This window comes from Aulonocara stuartgranti (genome assembly GCF_965226115.1).
Source record: "Aulonocara stuartgranti genome assembly, chromosome: 8".
Classification (NCBI taxonomy): Eukaryota; Metazoa; Chordata; class Actinopteri; order Cichliformes; family Cichlidae; genus Aulonocara; species Aulonocara stuartgranti.
The window spans coordinates 19,811,195-19,828,995 of NC_138959.1; the positions used below are offsets into that span (position 1 = coordinate 19,811,195).

General features: G+C 41.4%; 1 protein-coding gene across 7 annotated transcripts in view; it reads left to right on the forward strand.

The window, feature by feature from the left end:
- The window catches only part of mpp2b (MAGUK p55 scaffold protein 2b), a 45,692-nt gene that overhangs the window by 17,012 nt on the left and 10,879 nt on the right, over positions 1–17,801 (forward strand). For 2 of the 7 annotated variants that reach the window (XM_082545308.1, XM_082545309.1), the window contains exon 3: positions 11,495–11,595. The exons of 2 other annotated variants lie outside the window; for them this stretch is intronic. In XM_082545308.1, the coding sequence (XP_082401434.1) occupies positions 11,495–11,595 (101 nt within the window). Of the gene's footprint in view, positions 1–1,141; positions 1,249–11,494; positions 11,596–14,438; positions 14,903–16,986; positions 17,006–17,801 lie in introns of those variants that run through there. 3 more of the 7 variants (XM_082545307.1, XM_082545310.1, XM_082545313.1) reach the window with 3 other exon arrangements.

The window sequence follows — 17,801 nt, forward strand, 5'->3', positions numbered from 1 at the left end:
GTATTTGTAAATTTAAAAAAATTGTTGTGTTGTTTGGAGTAATGTGGGTATGCCTGCACATTTACACATGCACACACATGCACATACTGATATATGTGTGGGAAAAGGTGTTTTTTTGTGCGTACACATCATTTTTACATCCAGCCCCACATGTCTGGGAAAGTCACTCCAGTGTTTTTTAACGTGGGGCCAAATCTCAAATCCACAGCCTCAAAGTTATTTGTTATATATGATAGTAAATTCCAGCAGTCAGCTGCCAGAAAAGGAGAGGAAGAGAGAAAGAAAGAGAAGCATTTATACCAAGAATGTGTGTTGAGTCTTTTGTGTAATAGGCTGTCAGTCAGTCTTGATTTGTGCACTAGCCGAGGGCTGAGACTGGGATGAGTGGCATTTTTAGTAACACGCAGTCGATTGTTTCTCTAAACCAATTTATGTCTTTTTTTACATTTAAAAAGCAGCATTTCCAGCAGGGATATATTTTGTTCAGACGTGGAGAAGGGTGAGAGAAGGGTCAGGTTTTATTTGAAACTTTGTTTTTTTTTTAAAATTTATGTCAGCGAAGTAGCTCAGATATAAATTTCCTAATTAGATAATTTCATTTGTATTATATTTTAAAAAGTCAAGTCTGTGATTGTTCCTCTGATAATAGTAATGGCAAGCAGTAACAAAATACACAAGTGCGCTCCCTAAGCGCCACCTCTTTGACCACACCTCCTTCTTACAAGCCAACCCTCTGCTACTCTCTCCCCCCACTTGACCCCCATGGGGAAACCTAGACAAGCAAATTTCCTGGCTCCTCTTTACCCTCCTCTTAAGGAAAGCATCACACTTCCCTCCTCTCTTTCTCCTCTCGCGTCCCCCCACCTTCTTTCTTTCCACATGCACCCAGCCCTCCCTCGTCTCCGTTCATTCATGCTGAGGAGAAGACGCTCGGCCAGGCATAGCTTATACACATTCACGTCAAGAGCAGGTGGAGAGGGAGGGAGGGGAAGAGCGGCGAGGTGCCGTTAGCGAGGAGTCATTTTGGCGGAAAGAGGAGGGAATCAGGGAGCGATAAGGAGAGAGAGGGAGAGGAAGATCTCTCAGACTGCCTCTGATACAGTATTGGGTGTGTTACTGAGAGAGTGTGTGTGTCCTGTAGTGAGGTGTTCTTCACTATGGCTGGCAGCCTGTTTGGAAGGCTCTCCCTGGAGGAGGGGGACTCAGCCAACTCCCTAGAGGGCCTGGATATCAAGCTGGAGGGAGAAGGTAAGAACACAGGAACTTGCCTGCCGCGAAGCAATATAGGGATTGTTTACAGCAGTTCAGGTGTGTGTGCTGCTACTAGTTAGGCTGTAATCAGCAACCAATTCAGTGTTATAATGTTGGTGGTTGAGGACCAGTTGGTGTTTGAATTCATACTGTACCTGCTCCTGATGTGCTGCTTCATGTCTCCAGATTGTGATGACGATGAGCAGAGACAGAATGGGACCCAGGGCAGCATGCGATTTAGACGAATCCCAGGCAGCAGAATGCAAAGACATTTATTCACTAGAACACATCATTTCAACACAGAGTCCGTTTTTTTCTTTTCTCTTTTAATTTACAGAGATTGTGAAAGGAGGAGCTTTAAACTGAGAGAGACCAGTTTAGATGCCACAATAAAAAAAGAAAAAAAAAAAACTCAGTGTAAAAGCTAATTTGTTGTACTGGATGATAGTGGCCAGACAATGTTTGCTAGCACAGCATTGAGTGACAAGTACCACACAACCCATTTATAATACATGGAATTCATTAATACTGGATAAAGTTGTATACCACATAATAATATGTTGCGAGTGTGTGTTCGTATCTATTCACGTGGGTCCCTGTGGTCCATGCATGGGCTGCCTGTCTTGGCTAAACAGTGGATATCAGGTGAGGGGGATAAGAACTGAAACAAGTATTTGATGCTGTCATGTTAAATTAGCAGCATCATTACATCATTGCCAAGTCTAATTTGTGTCACACAGTATACTGTCTTGCAAGATATCCTCGGCTTTTCAGTGTGTAGCTTGACACGACAGCGATGACAGCCGTAATGAATCATATTTTCAGTCAATGCATTTGCATCCTGTCTATCAGTGCACAGTGAATGAGACACAGAGAAGGAGGATAAAGAGAGAGACCTCCAGTGCATTGTACATTCATGGTGAGTAAGTGGGTGTGGGGGGGGGGTCATTCATATGCAGCGGTGTTCTGATCAGAGACAGCACGCTTGGAAGTGTCACACTCACAACCTTCAGATAACTCTCCGGCTCTTTCACTTCCACCCTTTCTCCACACACACACACACTCCACACATCTGCAGAACAGTACACAAACTCTCACACTATTGGAGGAATATTCTGCGTGCCTACCGGTCTAATGAAGCAGTGTTCAAACACAGATGATGGATTATTGAGTACAGTGTGTTGGTAAGATTACACTGTCAAAGATAATCGCCGGGTTTCAACAGAAAGGGACAATTTAATACGGTTGTGGCGGAGAGTATTCGATAATGTGGTGACACTGGCAATTATTTCATCCGTATCACACTCAGATGATCTCGGTTTGCTCTTTCATTAACTGTTGCCAAAGAAAACAGATGTACGGTTTGACTCAAACTGCTTGCCTGCGTACAGCGAGATACATTCATAAAGTTATTAGGGTTAGTTACAGTGAGAACGTAAGACAAAATCATCTCTTTTGAGTGGGGTGCCCTCGGCCCTGGGGCTCGGTCACTCTGGCACAGCTGGCTGCCGGCAGAGCTCACGGGCACGTCACTGCAACCCCCTCTGGCTTCTGCTCCGCGGCTGCTGAGTGACCCCTCATCTGGGACTCTCCTCAGCTCTTTCCGGGAGAGTGGCACGGTTGCCCCTCTGTTGGTCTCTTGTGCTCTGAGTGTCTCTGGATGTCTGGAGCCTGGATCTCCTCCATTTGCTGCTTCATGCCCTGGAGGACGGGGCTATGGCTCCCCACACCCTCTAGCAGATCATTACACGAAGGAACCTTTTGAATACAAGCGCGCTCACGCTCACAGGTGTACACACGGGTGCTCACAGACACAAACGACGCCCTTTTTGGCTGCTACCTCAAAGCACACTGTGCGCTGTCGATCTTACGTGCTGCACAATAATATTCAATATTTAGTATTTACTGTTATATTCACATAGGTCGTCACGATGATGTTGTTTATTATATTGCTCTTTTTTTTTTTTTTTTTTGCTTGTTTTCTCTTTTTTCTTTCTCAACAGGTGATCCAGGTGATTGATGTATGTATTTTCTGTCTGTTTGTTTCGTTTGCTTTTGTTTTTTGCCCTTTATCACCGTTCCTCTTCCCCGCTGTTTTTCTCTCCCTACCTCTCTTTCTTTCTCCCTTTTCTTTCCCCCAGTCATGTCTGTCCCGTGTGTAGCAAGTGAAAATAAAATAAAATATAGACAATAATTCTGATTGCAAAAGAACCAAACGGGACGGGGGGGGGACGTAACACAAAATCATCTTTTTGTTGACAGTTTCTGTGGTCATGGGGGGTGGAGGAGGGGCTGCTGTCCAATTGCAAAATGTCAACAAATATCACAAGTGTTGTCTCCACTGGTGACCTTCATACAGCTAATAAGGCGATCTGACCTGCATCCATAGCATGCCAGCTTGTAGCAAGCATCACCATGGTGATAGGGAGGCTGCTTAAAAGTCCCTCATCCTGCTGATTGGCTATCTGGGACCTAGAGAGAGAAGGTCATGATTACTTCCACTGGAAGGATTGCCTTTTATAGGACTTTTACCTACACTGTTATAGCTGTTAGATCACTTACAATTTTTTTAAAGTCAAGCAAGGATAATATACAGCCATTATCAAGCTGATAACAATGCATAACATAGCAATTGCCTTGAAAAAATGAACATCATTTAGTGAAATATCTCTGTAAAATAACCCCTGACATTTCTGCTTTTTTTCATTGGAGCTATTACAGTTAAGATTTTTTAGCAATGAGGTTAGGCAGGAGTCCCAGTGATGGTTGCAGACAACACTGTGATCTGTAGTGGAAGTAGAAAACAGGTAGAAGGGCGTATGGGAGAAAAGAGGAGTAGAAGTCAGTTGAAGCAAGACAGAATACATGTGTGTTAATGAGAATGAGGCTGATGGCAAGCTGAAGATGCAAGGAGTAGAGGTAATAAAGGTGGATGAGTTTAAATAGTTGAGGGCAACCATCCAAAGCAACAGACAGTGTGTAAGGTTTACGAATTGGTAGTGAGACCTGCTATGATGTATGGTTTGGAGACAGTGGCACTGAAAAAACAGGAAGCTGATGTAGAGATGGGATAGCTGATGTTAAAGGTTTTTGCCAAAAGTGACCAGAATGGGGAAGTTTACAAAAAACTACTTATTTGAGATTGATGAAACAATCCACTTATATTTTTATACAGTTATGTTTCTGTAGGGCACTCCTTTTTGTTGTTGTGCATCACTTAATCTCTACTCCATGACCAGGTTTTGTGGGTATGCACGCACTGGATCTGACTCACTGCTCTTTTAATCTGGGGAAAGTAGATATTAACCATACGCGTGCTGCGTTTGCATCCTGTTTTAAACCACTCTGTCATGCAAAAACCAGAGTCAGAATCACAAGTTGGAATTTCTGACACTTGTTAAAACACACAAAAACCCACACACAGGCACACGGTCCCTGCAGCATTATTTATATAAAACATTTAATGCTTCATGTAATTCCTTCATGTAATTCAGCTGCTTCACTTAATCTCATCCTGAGCAGAGGCCTTATCAGCAGGAAGTGACAACACCTGTGGGTGCTGATTATTTTCCCACTACCTTCATTTCACATTGTGATGTTTAAGTCCAAAACTTAGAACTGTGTATTATGTGTGCAGCCACATTAATGTAGTGGAGTTATTATTATGTTTTTAACGAGGAGATCTAATTATTTACAGGCAAGTCTCTACAAGTAGCACACAAACAAACGCACCCATGCTGATTGACCATGCAAGTAAATTACACAATTGTTGTGCACACACGTGCTCCAGACGACATTATTACACCTCCTCATTACGAACCCGTTTTCTTTTTCAGTGAGACTCCACGAGGAGGATGTTGACTTAATAATTCAGAGTTGAGTGCGCGTGCCCCAACTGTGTGCTCATTCTGTTTGCTTTAGTTGTAGTTTGTACGCTCTGTGTTGTTGTTCCTGAAGGAATCTCATCAGACTGATTGCACTCAGAGGGCTTCAAGCTGCAACACTGTGTCATGTTGGAAATATTCATGAATCCCATTGCACTGGGATAAATTCATAGAATGCTTCGGCCTTAACGATTCATCAGTTCTAGCACGTACACACCGCATGGAATATATTCCAATCCAATATCATTCTCCACCAGTGTCTTAAACATTTATCTTTTGCTACCTGAGGGATTGATAGTTAATTATATTTAGCTGGAGAGCTGGGAACTGAATCAAATCTAAAAGCAACATAAAAGTATTTAATAATGTCTTTCAAGGCCAAATAGTATTTTCTTTTTTATAGAGGTGACTTCCAGCAACTTGCAGCGACTTCTAGCAGCTCTTCCAGGAGACAATGAGAATATCAATGAGCTTCTTCAGGAATCTGTCTGTGTTTCACGGGACAAAGCCGGTGTTGTTACTGGCTGTGCAAACTGAGAACCTAAACATTTACCTCATCCAGTGCAAGTGCCCTGATTTGTCACTGCCAGGCATTTGCCAATACGGACTTTAAGTGTCCTTTTAAAAGCTATACTGAATTTCAATCCACATTTGAAATTAAAAAAGCCCATATTTCGAAGTAGAATTAACCCTGTGAGGTCTTAGTCATTACCCTTAACTCTATTCTATTAAAAATATTGTTGCTTGTTTTCTTTTCTTGGCTGTCAGGGGTCTAAGAGGTGATCAGTCTTATAAAAAGACACAGGACTAGGGTTAGGGCGACCGTGGTTCAGGGGGTTGGGAAGCTCATCTTGTAACCTTATCCTTATGTATCTTGTAAGGTTGCTGGTTTGAACCCCAGCTTTGTCTGTCCTCGTCGTTGTGTCCTTGAGCAAGACACTTCACCCTACCGCCTACTGGTGTTGGCCTGAAGGGCTGATGGCACGATATGGCAGCCCAGGGCAGCTGTGGCTACAACTGTGGTTTGCCTCACACCAGTGTGTGAATGTGGAAGCGTTTTGAGTCTCCAGAAAAGTGCTATATAGATGCAATCCATTATTATTATTATTAGTTGCTGATGATGCCTTAAATATCACATCTACTATTTGCTAGAAAAAAATAACCTACTTGCTTGCTCATTACCTGTTGCCAAAAGAGCTCCTTTAACTGACTTTTATTCATCTGGCTCTGCATTCTAAAACACATTGTGTATCTCAGGCGTATTAAGCAGACCAGACTGTTTTTACAGCTAGAAACAACTGGGAGTAAAGAGTCAGCTGCACACTGTACTCCTCTGTGAGTACTGTAATACCCCGTGAGGATTCCACATAGTGAAACAACAACACATCTGCATCTCCCACAAATTTTCCTTCCTTTTTTTTTTTCCACCCTCCCGCAGTCCCTCTGTGTACCCTCTCCCTGCTGCTCCATAGCAACAGAATAACCTTCACTGAGAGGTCCTTGCACCCTGCTGTGCTCCAAACGCAAACAATAACAGCCCAGATTGTTTGGCTGCGTCCGTGACATTGGGTTTAATTGTAACTCTCCTTGGAGGTGAGCAGGCGCTCGGATGAGGCTTTAACAGACAAAAGCACCTTTAATTTAGTTTCCTTTAATTACACGTCCCCTGCTGTAGCAGAGGCAGGCAAGCGGTATCTTGGCAATCTTTGTTGAGAGGCGGTTGCAGGGAGCCACCACAGCATGTTATAATTTTCAATTTTTTGGCTGCTAACTACTGTAGACTGGGTTTTCATCTAAACCTATATTAAAAATCAGCCATCACTCCATTTTAACTTCCTTAAAATGTTCAGGTTTTCTCATAATATTCTGCTTCTTCAGGAGTTTATCCATAAATCCAGCAAATGTAAAATAGTGAAATGCTCCAAAGAGAAAATCTGCTCAAGCGTGAAGCTTTTTTTCCCTGGAAGAGTAGATTGAGTAGAGGGCATAATGTGCTTGTAGCTGGTTAAGTCTGTTGGCACACCTGAGTCCCCCTTTGTGCTTTTAAGCCCTCACCTGCTAAATGAAAGCTCCGTAATGGTATCAAGTTCCAGTGTGTGGTAGAGGCAATTTGGATTCAGCGAAGCGAAAAATAACTTTCGCCTGAGTTCTCACCTGTAAAGGCCCCCAGAACGGACAAAAAAAAAAAAAAAGGCACATAGCATATTAATACACAAATGTCGACACGCAACTTCAATCTGAAATGAGTCGTGAGCAGAAGAGAGATGCATTCAGTAATACGCTGCAGCTCTATGGCAGGTTTTTGCAAGGCAGGACTGCTGTGACAGTGGTGGTGTACAAGATGAAACATTCCACCTGAATGCTAAACAGGAAGTTGTTTGAAAGAGAAGCTTGCAGTATAAAAAGAAGCCAATGAATACTTTATCTTAAGCTGAGTACAGACTAAACGACTGTCAGGCCTGTTGTGAATGCAATTTGGACTCGTTGACGGATTGAGTGTCTAATTTATGTGGGTTTTTTTGTTTCTTCCACAGAAGTAGCTGGAGCTTTTATTTACCTCACCTGCAGAAAGTATCAAGGCCTTTATTTGAAGGGGGCTTTTATTAAAGACTTTAATTTATAATTCCTTCTGTTTGAGCCTAATATGTACAACTTCTCATATTGATGTGCTCCCATTTCCCTGTTAATAGTACAGCACTACACTGTTAACACAAAACAAACTCCTACCAGGCCCTGTGGTCATTTAGCATTACAGTGAACATTTATTAACAAGGACTTTATTGTGATAGATCTGCTGGATCTCGTGTTGCTTCAGTAGACCTGTTGGGTCGTGCACCAGAGGAAAGACCAATCAAGCTGTTACCCAGTGACTACAGTGACAACACTACTACACTACATTGTTATAGCACTATAATTTATTATGCGAACACTGTTAATGTCACTTGTAGGAAGGGGGGAAAGAAAAAAACTAGGGTCAAACATTTGTAACTAGAAGCAGATTTTGCAGTTCATTCAAGAAAAATTGCCGTACTTTGAACATGTGTTCTGTATATAAGAGGAGCACTGAGAGATTTTTGAAGACCTGTGAAGAAAATCACATAAAACACAAAGGAACACAAAATGAAAAGAGGAAAAAACAACATAAAAGCCACTGTGATTTAAAAAAATATGGATTTCACCACGTGGGTGGCTGATTCTTCTGGGTGGGTGAAATTTATCTCTGTGGACACGTCTCTGTGATATTTGCTTTGATGCACACCATGAAAAATAGGGGAAGCAGTGCTTATTACATTATAGTGCTTGTTATACATCATGAATTATGTGCATAAACTTGGACATAGAAGAAAGGCAACGATACCCAAAGAGGACAAGTTGGATTTTTAATAATTTCTCTGAATAATAGATGTATTCCAGTAATACTCCGCAGTGTGATTATTAAACGTTGGCCCTTTTCACACTTTCTGATGGTTCCTTTGTGCCTAAATGTGAGTCAAAACCATTTCCAGTTTGTGATATTTTTGTGACTTTGTGTAAAATCTTTGACACGCTTTGGTAAAGCAGCTGTCTGTTTTATCAGGATGGTTAGAGTGGCTGATGTGTAAGTGTATTAAAACAGCCAGTGACAAGTTGGATGAGAGCTAGAAAAGATGATAAAAAAGATGGAAGTGAAACATGTGACTAAAAGAAATAAAAATCCTCACACGTGTCTGGGCGCAGCAGAGATGAACTAAGATTGGGGAAAGGGCCGATGTGACAGCAACAATTGCGTACAGTTGCAATGATTAAAGAGAATTATGCAGGACCTGTAAACCAGGCCTGCTGGTGTGATATTCTCTGCCAGACGCAAACTTGGCAACTCTCCTGCTGGAGCAGAGCTGGTGTTAGAGGGAAAAAGGGAAGAGAAAAAAGACTCCACTGCGGAAGACTTGTGAAATTATTAATTTAATTTACTTGTGAAATTGTTGGGCAAGAGGACGGATGGACTGTGTAATCTTTGAGGTGGTCTTCCGTTGTCTTCTTTTCTTCCTTTCTACCTTTTATTTCTCGCTATAGGCAGAGACAAGAACAGCTTGCTCTCAATGTGTTTGTTAGTATTTCAAGTGTGCATTTAATAATACTTAACAGAAGTAGACCAAAAATAGGTTTGTGGCTACTCTCTAAATATCTCAAATCTGTCACTGTTAAGCCATTTGCCAGTTTTATTTAGAAAAATATGGAACTAAGTTGAATGAATTAGCGAACATGCTGAGCTTCACTTCACTAAAATGAAACTAGGACACCTAAATTTTTATGGTTAATGATCAATAAAAAGTGTGCAGTGAAGCCAGAACCAAGCATTGAAGCATTAAAAATAAAATTAAATAGCATTAAGTAAGTTAATAAAATTATTTAAGACTCTTGTTATTGTGTAATGTCAATGGAGCAGCTGCATGCATTGTTATCAGGCTTTCAGGGGGGCAACAAAAATGTGAAGTTTTCTATTATGTGATATTTCCTGGCTCACTGATAAATGTATTTACTGTTTTATGTTGGTTTATTTTTTATTACACGTGTTTGTGTTGTAGCTCTTTTTGCTCTCACAGCTCAGAAGGTGGAAAATCAAATCAAAAATCAATTTTATTTTAGGACAGATTTAATGTGGTGTTAATGTCTGCAGAGTTCTGTTATATGGTGTGGCATATATTGTAAAATTATATATTTAACAAAAGTATGGCTGTTAGTTATACAAGAATAAATCGATGCGTTTTATGCCAATTAATTGCATTGTTGCTGCTGTTGTTAACAACAAAATTCGATTTACTTTAGAATTTATGAGCTCTCGTTTTAGATAGCTGTATTAGCTCTCTCATTATTTTACTTGTTTGTTTATTTTTAGCCTGATCATTCGATTGGTGGAGCTATTATATCAGCTGATGTTAACTATGGGAGATATATCAGTATCTGCGTTCATAACAGCCAGTAAACAAAAATTAAAAACGTGAAGAAACACCCTTCAATCGTGTAATTACTGTTGATGTGGCATTGTTTGTCCACTAGAGGGCACTCTGCAACTTCCCTGTTAATGACAGGCATTTGAAATGCCATAAACACAACTGCCAGCTGGTGCTAGCAGATCATCCGCAACTTATTGTGACAATAAAACAAGATTTCTTTTAAGTTGCATTGTCCTATTCTCCTAGTAAGCACATACATAACAAATGTTAGGGATCTGTTAAATGTGTCTGGAAGAAAAACATAGTGACTGATAAGTTGAATTTTTAAATAACCAGTCTTAAAAATGCTGTATTAGTTGGGCTCTGGTTTTTTAATTCAACAGAGTAAGAACACGCTCAGTCTTCTACCTTTTCCAGGAAACTGGGACACAGACTTTTAACACAAAAGGAAATAGCCGCCCTGTTATTTGATCAGTCACATCTTAATATGAGCCTTTGAGGTGGTGAGAGCTTTGAAGTCAGCCATGCTGGATATGTGCAGGGACACTGCTCTGCCAGTATCTCGAACATTAAGAACCGGTGTTGGGTTGACACAAAGGCCTTAGTGTCTGTTTACCAACTTAGACCATTTCTGTTCCCTGTTAGCGAAAATACCCACTCTTCTGGCAGCCATGTCTGCTGTGATTAATGCTTCCCAGTAGGAGTCAGAGTGTAAGTCGAAAGCAATGCTTTAAGGATAGACTGAACCTTCTCTGACCGCCATCGAATTGTTGATGTCTCATTGCGGCTGCTGATTGATTGGTTAGGGTTTAGCAGTCTGAGTTTACATCACAGAGAGAGAGGAGCATTCATGCATTCATGTTTCTCACTGAAGCTTCTCCACGAGCCAGAAAGTTCATTTCAAAACGAGACCGCTGAGTTATGGCTTATTAAAATCTATTCTTATCCAAGTTGTAAAACAGTGTTCTGATGGAAAAAAATGTTTATTCGCTGAGCAACTTCAGCAGCTGTGTTGTTGTATAGCTGGAGCGAGTTAGTGTGTGAATGTGTGTGTGCGTGTGCGAACTTATGTGTAGGAGAGAGGGAAGGAGGAAGTCGGGAGTTGTGGGAGAAAGATACTGCCACTTGTGACAGACTTAAGAGCAGAGTGACTGACAGAGGTGAAATTGCTTGGGAAAGGATGTGAGGCTGCTCCTCCTTTCCCTCCTCCCCTCCTCCCTTCTGCTCACTTTCCCTCCAGACTTCTTTCACTTGCAAATGAAGTATGAGCTACTGTATATGTGCTCCCTTTGTCTTTGAGGTGAGCTGTTCAGTCTGTTTCCCATGGGTAGCAGTGGAAGGTAGCACAGTAGTAGAGTGAGATAAACTCTGTTTTCTTTTTTTTGTGTGTTTTCTCTCTTTTTCCTTTTTTTGATGTTTGTATAGCCATGCATCAGGCCCTGGACACACTGAGTGACAGCACAAGTTCCACAACTGCCAATGACCTGGACCTCATCTTCCTCAAAGGCATCATGGAGAGCCCAGTGGTGAGAATGACTTCAATAAATAAATACATAAATAAGTGTGTGAAATGTGTGTGTGTGGCGTGGATGTGTTCTGCGGCTCTGCTGCAGAGGAGTTGTGAGGCAGTGGATTTGTGATGAAACTCTTAGCTCAGAACAGGTGATAAGAATTAATGGCCAAGTGGCGCTCCCTGACGCAGCACTGACCTACCTGCATTTTGTGTTGATCACAGATAGGCTTTATCGAGTGAGCCGTGACACTTGCACGGAAGATGAACACATCCAGTTGGTGCCTAAAAGCTGCTGGGAAGTGGTTTTCCACTACCATTACCATTGTGCCCATTACCATTAATGGAGGTCCCATATGACCGCATTGGCATGGACCTCATCGGGGCATTTCACTGGTGGATATCACTTTGTATTAGTTCTGGTGGATTATGCAACGTGATATCCCAAAGCAGTGCTGCTGCAGACCATTTATGCAAACAGTGTGGCACAGGTGCTGTTTCAGGTCATCTCTCGAGTCAGCATCCCGAAAAGATACTGACTGACCATGGCACATCGTTCATGTCTCGAAAGTAAAAGAACTGTATGAATTACTGGGCATTAAATCAGTTCGGACTGGCGTCTACCACCTTCAGACTGACGGGCTGGTGGATTGGCTGAATAAGACTTTAAAATTCATGATTCGTAAGTTCATTCATGAGGATGAGGATGGTGTAGCCCCGTAGTCTATAGGGTTCTGTGTTGACTACCACAGAGGAATCAAGTGTCACGGTTTGACACTTATTCCATGCCCTGGGTCGACGAGCTCCTGGACTGGTTAGGCACTGCTCCCTTTTTCAGACACTGGATTTAACCAAGGCCTACTGGCAGATTCCCTTGTCTCCAGAGTCCAAGGAAAAGACAGCATGTTCCAATCCGTACAGTTTGTACCATTTTGCCACACTTCCAATTTTCTTTTTTTTCGAGTCCCAGACACTTTCCAGTGACTTATGGGCCGGGTGCTGCATCCACACGCTGCATATGCTGCGGCCTACCTGAATGATCCATCATCCATAGTTACACCTGGGTGGAGCATGTGCAGTGGATGGCTGGGGTCCTGGAGTGTCTGAGGCAGGGGCTCATTGCCAACCCGAAGTGCGCAGTTGGATGTATGTAGGTACAGTATTTGGGGTACCACTTGGGGGTGGGGGTTAGTCGGCTCGGCCGGATGGCTCCCCGGCCTCAGTCGGGAAGTGGTGGAACAGTGGCTTCAGTGGGAAGTGCCAGAAGACTGACAGAGCAGCTGGGACATATTTTGGTGATCAGTCGTGCTAATTCAGTTGCAACCTGGGACCGCTGTGCCAGTAACAAGTTGGGTGAAAAATTGTACAGAGCAATCTTGAAAAGTTGCATATATAACACAACGAGTAACTAACAGTGTGTACGTGTGGGTCATTCGTGTCACAGTGTGTATGTCTGTGTGATGTGGTAACATTGGGGACGTATTTTAAGTTAGATGCAAGTTTGTTTTAGAGAAAAATCACCAATATTGTAAGGATGCATATTTATAATTTTGAGTTCAGTAACACAGAATAAAATGTTAAAACTTCTGTGTTAGAAGTTTATTTCTGTATAGTCATTAGCCTGCCTTTAAACATATCTTAATTCTTTGTAGAACAGATTCAACAAGGTGCTGGAAACATTCCTGAGAGATTTTGGTCACATGATATTCACATGATAGCTGCACATAGTTGCTGCATATCTGTTGGGGGTACGTCCATGATGTGAATTTCCCATTCCATCACATCCCAAATGTGCTATGTTGAACTGAGATCTGGCGACTGTGGTATACATTGAACTCATTGTCATGTTCTTAAAAGCCATTCTTCTCTGACTTCTGGCATCAACAAAGCATTTACGCCCAGAGAACTGCCGCTCGCTTCCTCTCTTTTAGACCATTCTCTGTGAACCCCAGAGATGGCTGGGAATGTTGGGAAAATCCCAGTAGACCAGCACTTTCTGACCTCTCTGGCAACAGCAACCACGCCACATTTCGAGTCACTTAAAATCAGCTTTCTTTCCCATTTTGATGCTCAGGTTGAACTTCAGCAGTTTCTACATGCCTCAATGCACAGAGTTGCTGCCAAGTCTTTGTGTTTTCTCTTAAATTTTCACATCCTATGAAAAGCTTTAACACTGTTACATTAAAAGTCATTTTTGCCATGTTCTTTTTTTTTTTTTGGTTACTAAGCTACCTGGGTATTGGAGTTAAGTCTTTAAAATATCGTCAGTACATTTTTGAAATGACTATTCAACCAGATCCAAACTCTGTTATTTTAACTAAGCTTAAAATAACAGAGTTTGTCAGTTTATTAGCACAGAGATTGATTCTTCTGAATTAGACGAGCCAGGTAAGCATCTAAAACTTAAGAAATTAAGATTCACTGTGCATGGCTTTTCTGATTAATCTCAGAAAAACTGGAAACTTTTGTGGACTACATTAAAAGCTAAGCTTTAATAACCACCCACAATTCTATTCTGAATATTATTTCAAATTGATTTATTATTGTGCTAGCCCCATGTCAGGCTGACGCCTGTCCAGGGTGTACCCTGCTTCTCGCAATCTGGTAGCTGGGATAGGCTCGAGCTCCTCCCTCGCAACTTTAATAACAATAAACGGAAGAGAAGGGACGGATGGATTTACTAGCATGTTTTAATTTGACTTTTCATGGGAGTTTTAGAATTCCTATCCGGTTGTTCAGTCTGACGTCACTAGCCGTGTCTGGGTCTAAACTCCGCTGCAGGTCCATATATCAAACGATCACTGTGGCATTCCTGAGAGTTGAAAAACTGTCTAAAGTCTTTCATCTTTAATAAAATGATCAGCGTTCTGCTCTACCAGGTGTAACAATTGAGTTTAACATCCAGGCATCCATGAAAACGGAATTTATGACATTTAACGGAGTTAGAAGTTAGCAGGGAGTTAGCTCGCTAGCTTCTATCTAAATACAATATAGCATGTCCTGACTGCGGGGTTTTGGAAACAAATTAAAACGTACAGCTCTGTTATCACTTCCAGCATAAATGAAGACAGAAAACTAAACAGCAGTAACGTTTGTAGGGTTACTGAAGTTGGGCTAGCTGGTATATAATGATGTGCTGCGTGACCGCTAGCGACACAGCTACGTTAGCATAATATAAACAAGCTAACTTTTTTTTCCACTCGATAAAAGTTACCGTGAGTGCTCTCGGTGGTCAGGAACAAATGTAATCGCATGGCAGGATGCTGTAAAAGGACCAAACTTCAGCCAGGAGAACAACTGAGATAATCCATCCACAATACGAGGTTAGTCATTCATATACTGCTGCATGGGCTGGGCTGTAGTTACACCCTAAGGTTTTAAAAACTGAGCTTAAATAAATGATTAGCGGTAATAAAAGCCGAGGGAGGTCAACAGTGATCACTGACTGTTTTAGGAGCTTTTTGAGATCAAATAGAAGAAAATACATAACATTAAACATGTTAACAACACAAAAGCCATATTAAACGCAGACTACTTTAGACCCGGAAGTAGGATTCGTCGCGTCATCACTGAACAACCGGATTGCAAGAAGACTAGAAAAAAAAACTTTGTACCTGCCTACTTGTTTAAATTTTACCTCTTTACGAAGCACACATAGCCTCTCTTTATTGCTTAGCAGTATTATTAGCATGTTTTTTTTTTTTAAATTTGGGGTTTACAACTTCTCTCAGTGGTTTGAAGTGCTTGAAGTTTAATTCAGAAAGCTAGAATAAACATTAATATTTTGAGGAATTTGCCCCCCTTACTGGAGACAAATGAGAACAAGATACTGGCCATTAAAGTTTGTTTGCCTCATAAACACTCCCATTAATAGAGATTGGGAGAGCCAGCTGAGCATGCTCAGCAGGGGCAGGAACCAATTTTGTTGATGCTGTGCAAACTTAAACCCAGCTAACGCACACCTCTGGCTTATGTCACTGCTGTTGGCACAGGTGGAGCTTGTTTCTAGGCGTTTCATTGTTGCAGCAGGTTGAATGGATTCCAGAAAATATGCAAAAATACACAAAAAGGTTAAATGTGTCTCTACACATAACAAAAAATAACAGATAAACATATATTTCTTTTTTTTTTAGAAGTATTAGCATTCCTATTCTTTCAAACCTGTCAGTCATTTAAACAACACACATGAAGGGAACAGCCCACGTATTCTTGATTTATTCAGTGCAGATGGCAGTAGCAACTCTAATGATCACTAAAAACATGAAGTAGATTAGATTAGACATAGATTTAAAATGTATTTATTTATTCAAAAAGCTGTGCTCATAAGAGATGAGACATGTTCCTTATAACTCTCTTTATATTTACTGCATTGAAAATGACTCACTTGCACATTTTGCATAGGCTTGACAAGCTCTCTGTACATTATAATGCCTGTGTGGTTTTCACACACAGAATGTTTTGATGCCTTCTTCTTTCACTGCGAAATGTGACAAAAATATGACTGTGGAATTGGTTGTATCCAGCCTTGGTTTGAGCTGCTGCTCTACTAAACAATCTGCTAGACTTAGCGTTCAGCGTTCATCAGTTTTGAATGAGACTTCCAAAATCTAAAATGTAAAAGGAGAACCTTACACCTTGTGATACTCGCTACTAAAGTATTACAGCAAAGAAGAAACAAGGATGAAAAAGGCTGCCATGCCACTGAAACATCTTTGATTTACTCTACATGCACTCTTCTTTTTTTGTCATCAGTGAAAATAAACATGTTCAGTTTATACAGATTGCGTTTGGATTAAAGAGAGAGAAAATCAGTGTAGTCGTGCCTACAACATCATCCTTTTGTCCAAGAAAATTCAGACATGACTGGCAGTCTTTTTTTTTTTCTTTTTTTTTGTCTAGACTGGTAAAATATTTACTGTATCAATAATAGAGCAGGTGCCATCAACAATTCAGTAACTGGATATTTTTCCATAGGCCTGATTTTAGTGACAGTCAGCTGTTTCTCTACGATGCCTTAGTGTGGATCCTTGCATTTCTTCAATCATCACGATGTATACTTGCACATGGGCTGCATGGCTGAATAACCGAGCTGATTTCTCAAAAACTATAAAGTAGTACTCTCCATGCACATGATGAGAGATGCAATTTCTTAGCTGTCCTCATGCAAAACCAGCCCTAGGTCATTCTTATTCAAATGGAGGTACAGGGTATAGCTTTTTGAAGTGAATGGAGCTGAGTGGAAGAGCTGAGTGGTGCCAGACAGTTTTTTTTTCGCAGTTTCATCTCACTACGTCTTCCCCTCCCACTTCTTGCCAAGAGCAGAATTTTTCTCATCCCTTTTTAAAAACCTGGACTTTTTTCCCCAAGCAACAGGAGGATAAGGAAAAAGCTTCCCGTTGTGCACTGCAAAGACATGCAAGGAAAAAGTGTATGTAATTTAAAGTATAGACAGAGAGTTAATTTTTCCTTATATTTGTGCTGCTAAGAGTAAAGTTGAAGTTGTTTCTCTGTCCAGGGAGATGCTCCTTGCATCCTTTCTCTCTCTGTGTCCCTTTCTGTTGCTTCGTTTTTGGTATGCTTTGAGGCATGTTTGTGTGTGTGAGTGCGTGGCAAGAGCATGACCCTGCTATTTGTGCCGAGTGTCTTAGAGACATACAGTCCCAGTGTATTGATGAGCATCCTCATAAAAGATTCATCTGATGCAAGCTGTGAGTCTTGGTGAAGGATTTAAGAAGGATTTCCTGGACGGTGGATTCCCTTTGACTCGTGGTGGATCTATAAACACTTAACGAGCTTTTGCTTGATGTGCTGAGAGACCGAGAAAATGCTAACAGAGAGAAGGGCACGATAGAGCGAGTGTTCATGTGTGCACGCTTATGGCACGGTGGCTGCAGTTATGCTAATTGCACAGAACAATGCAATCAGCACAACCCACAGTTCTATAAAGAATCAGAATCATGATTACAGGACATTTAGCAGATATTGATAAGAGGAGCTGAAGCTCGAATATTCAGTTGCAGCGCTTCATTATTATCAGTTTTGTGGTACTGACTCAGCACCTGGCTCTCTATCTAACAGAGTAGTCGGAACTATTAAAGTAGTTAGGGCGACTAAATGAGCCGACGCTTGCTTTGACACTTTCAGCTTTGTACCTCGTGCTATTTAATCTAATTTCTAAGCCGTCACATGCCGCCTGTTCAGACTATTAATGAGACTGCGGCG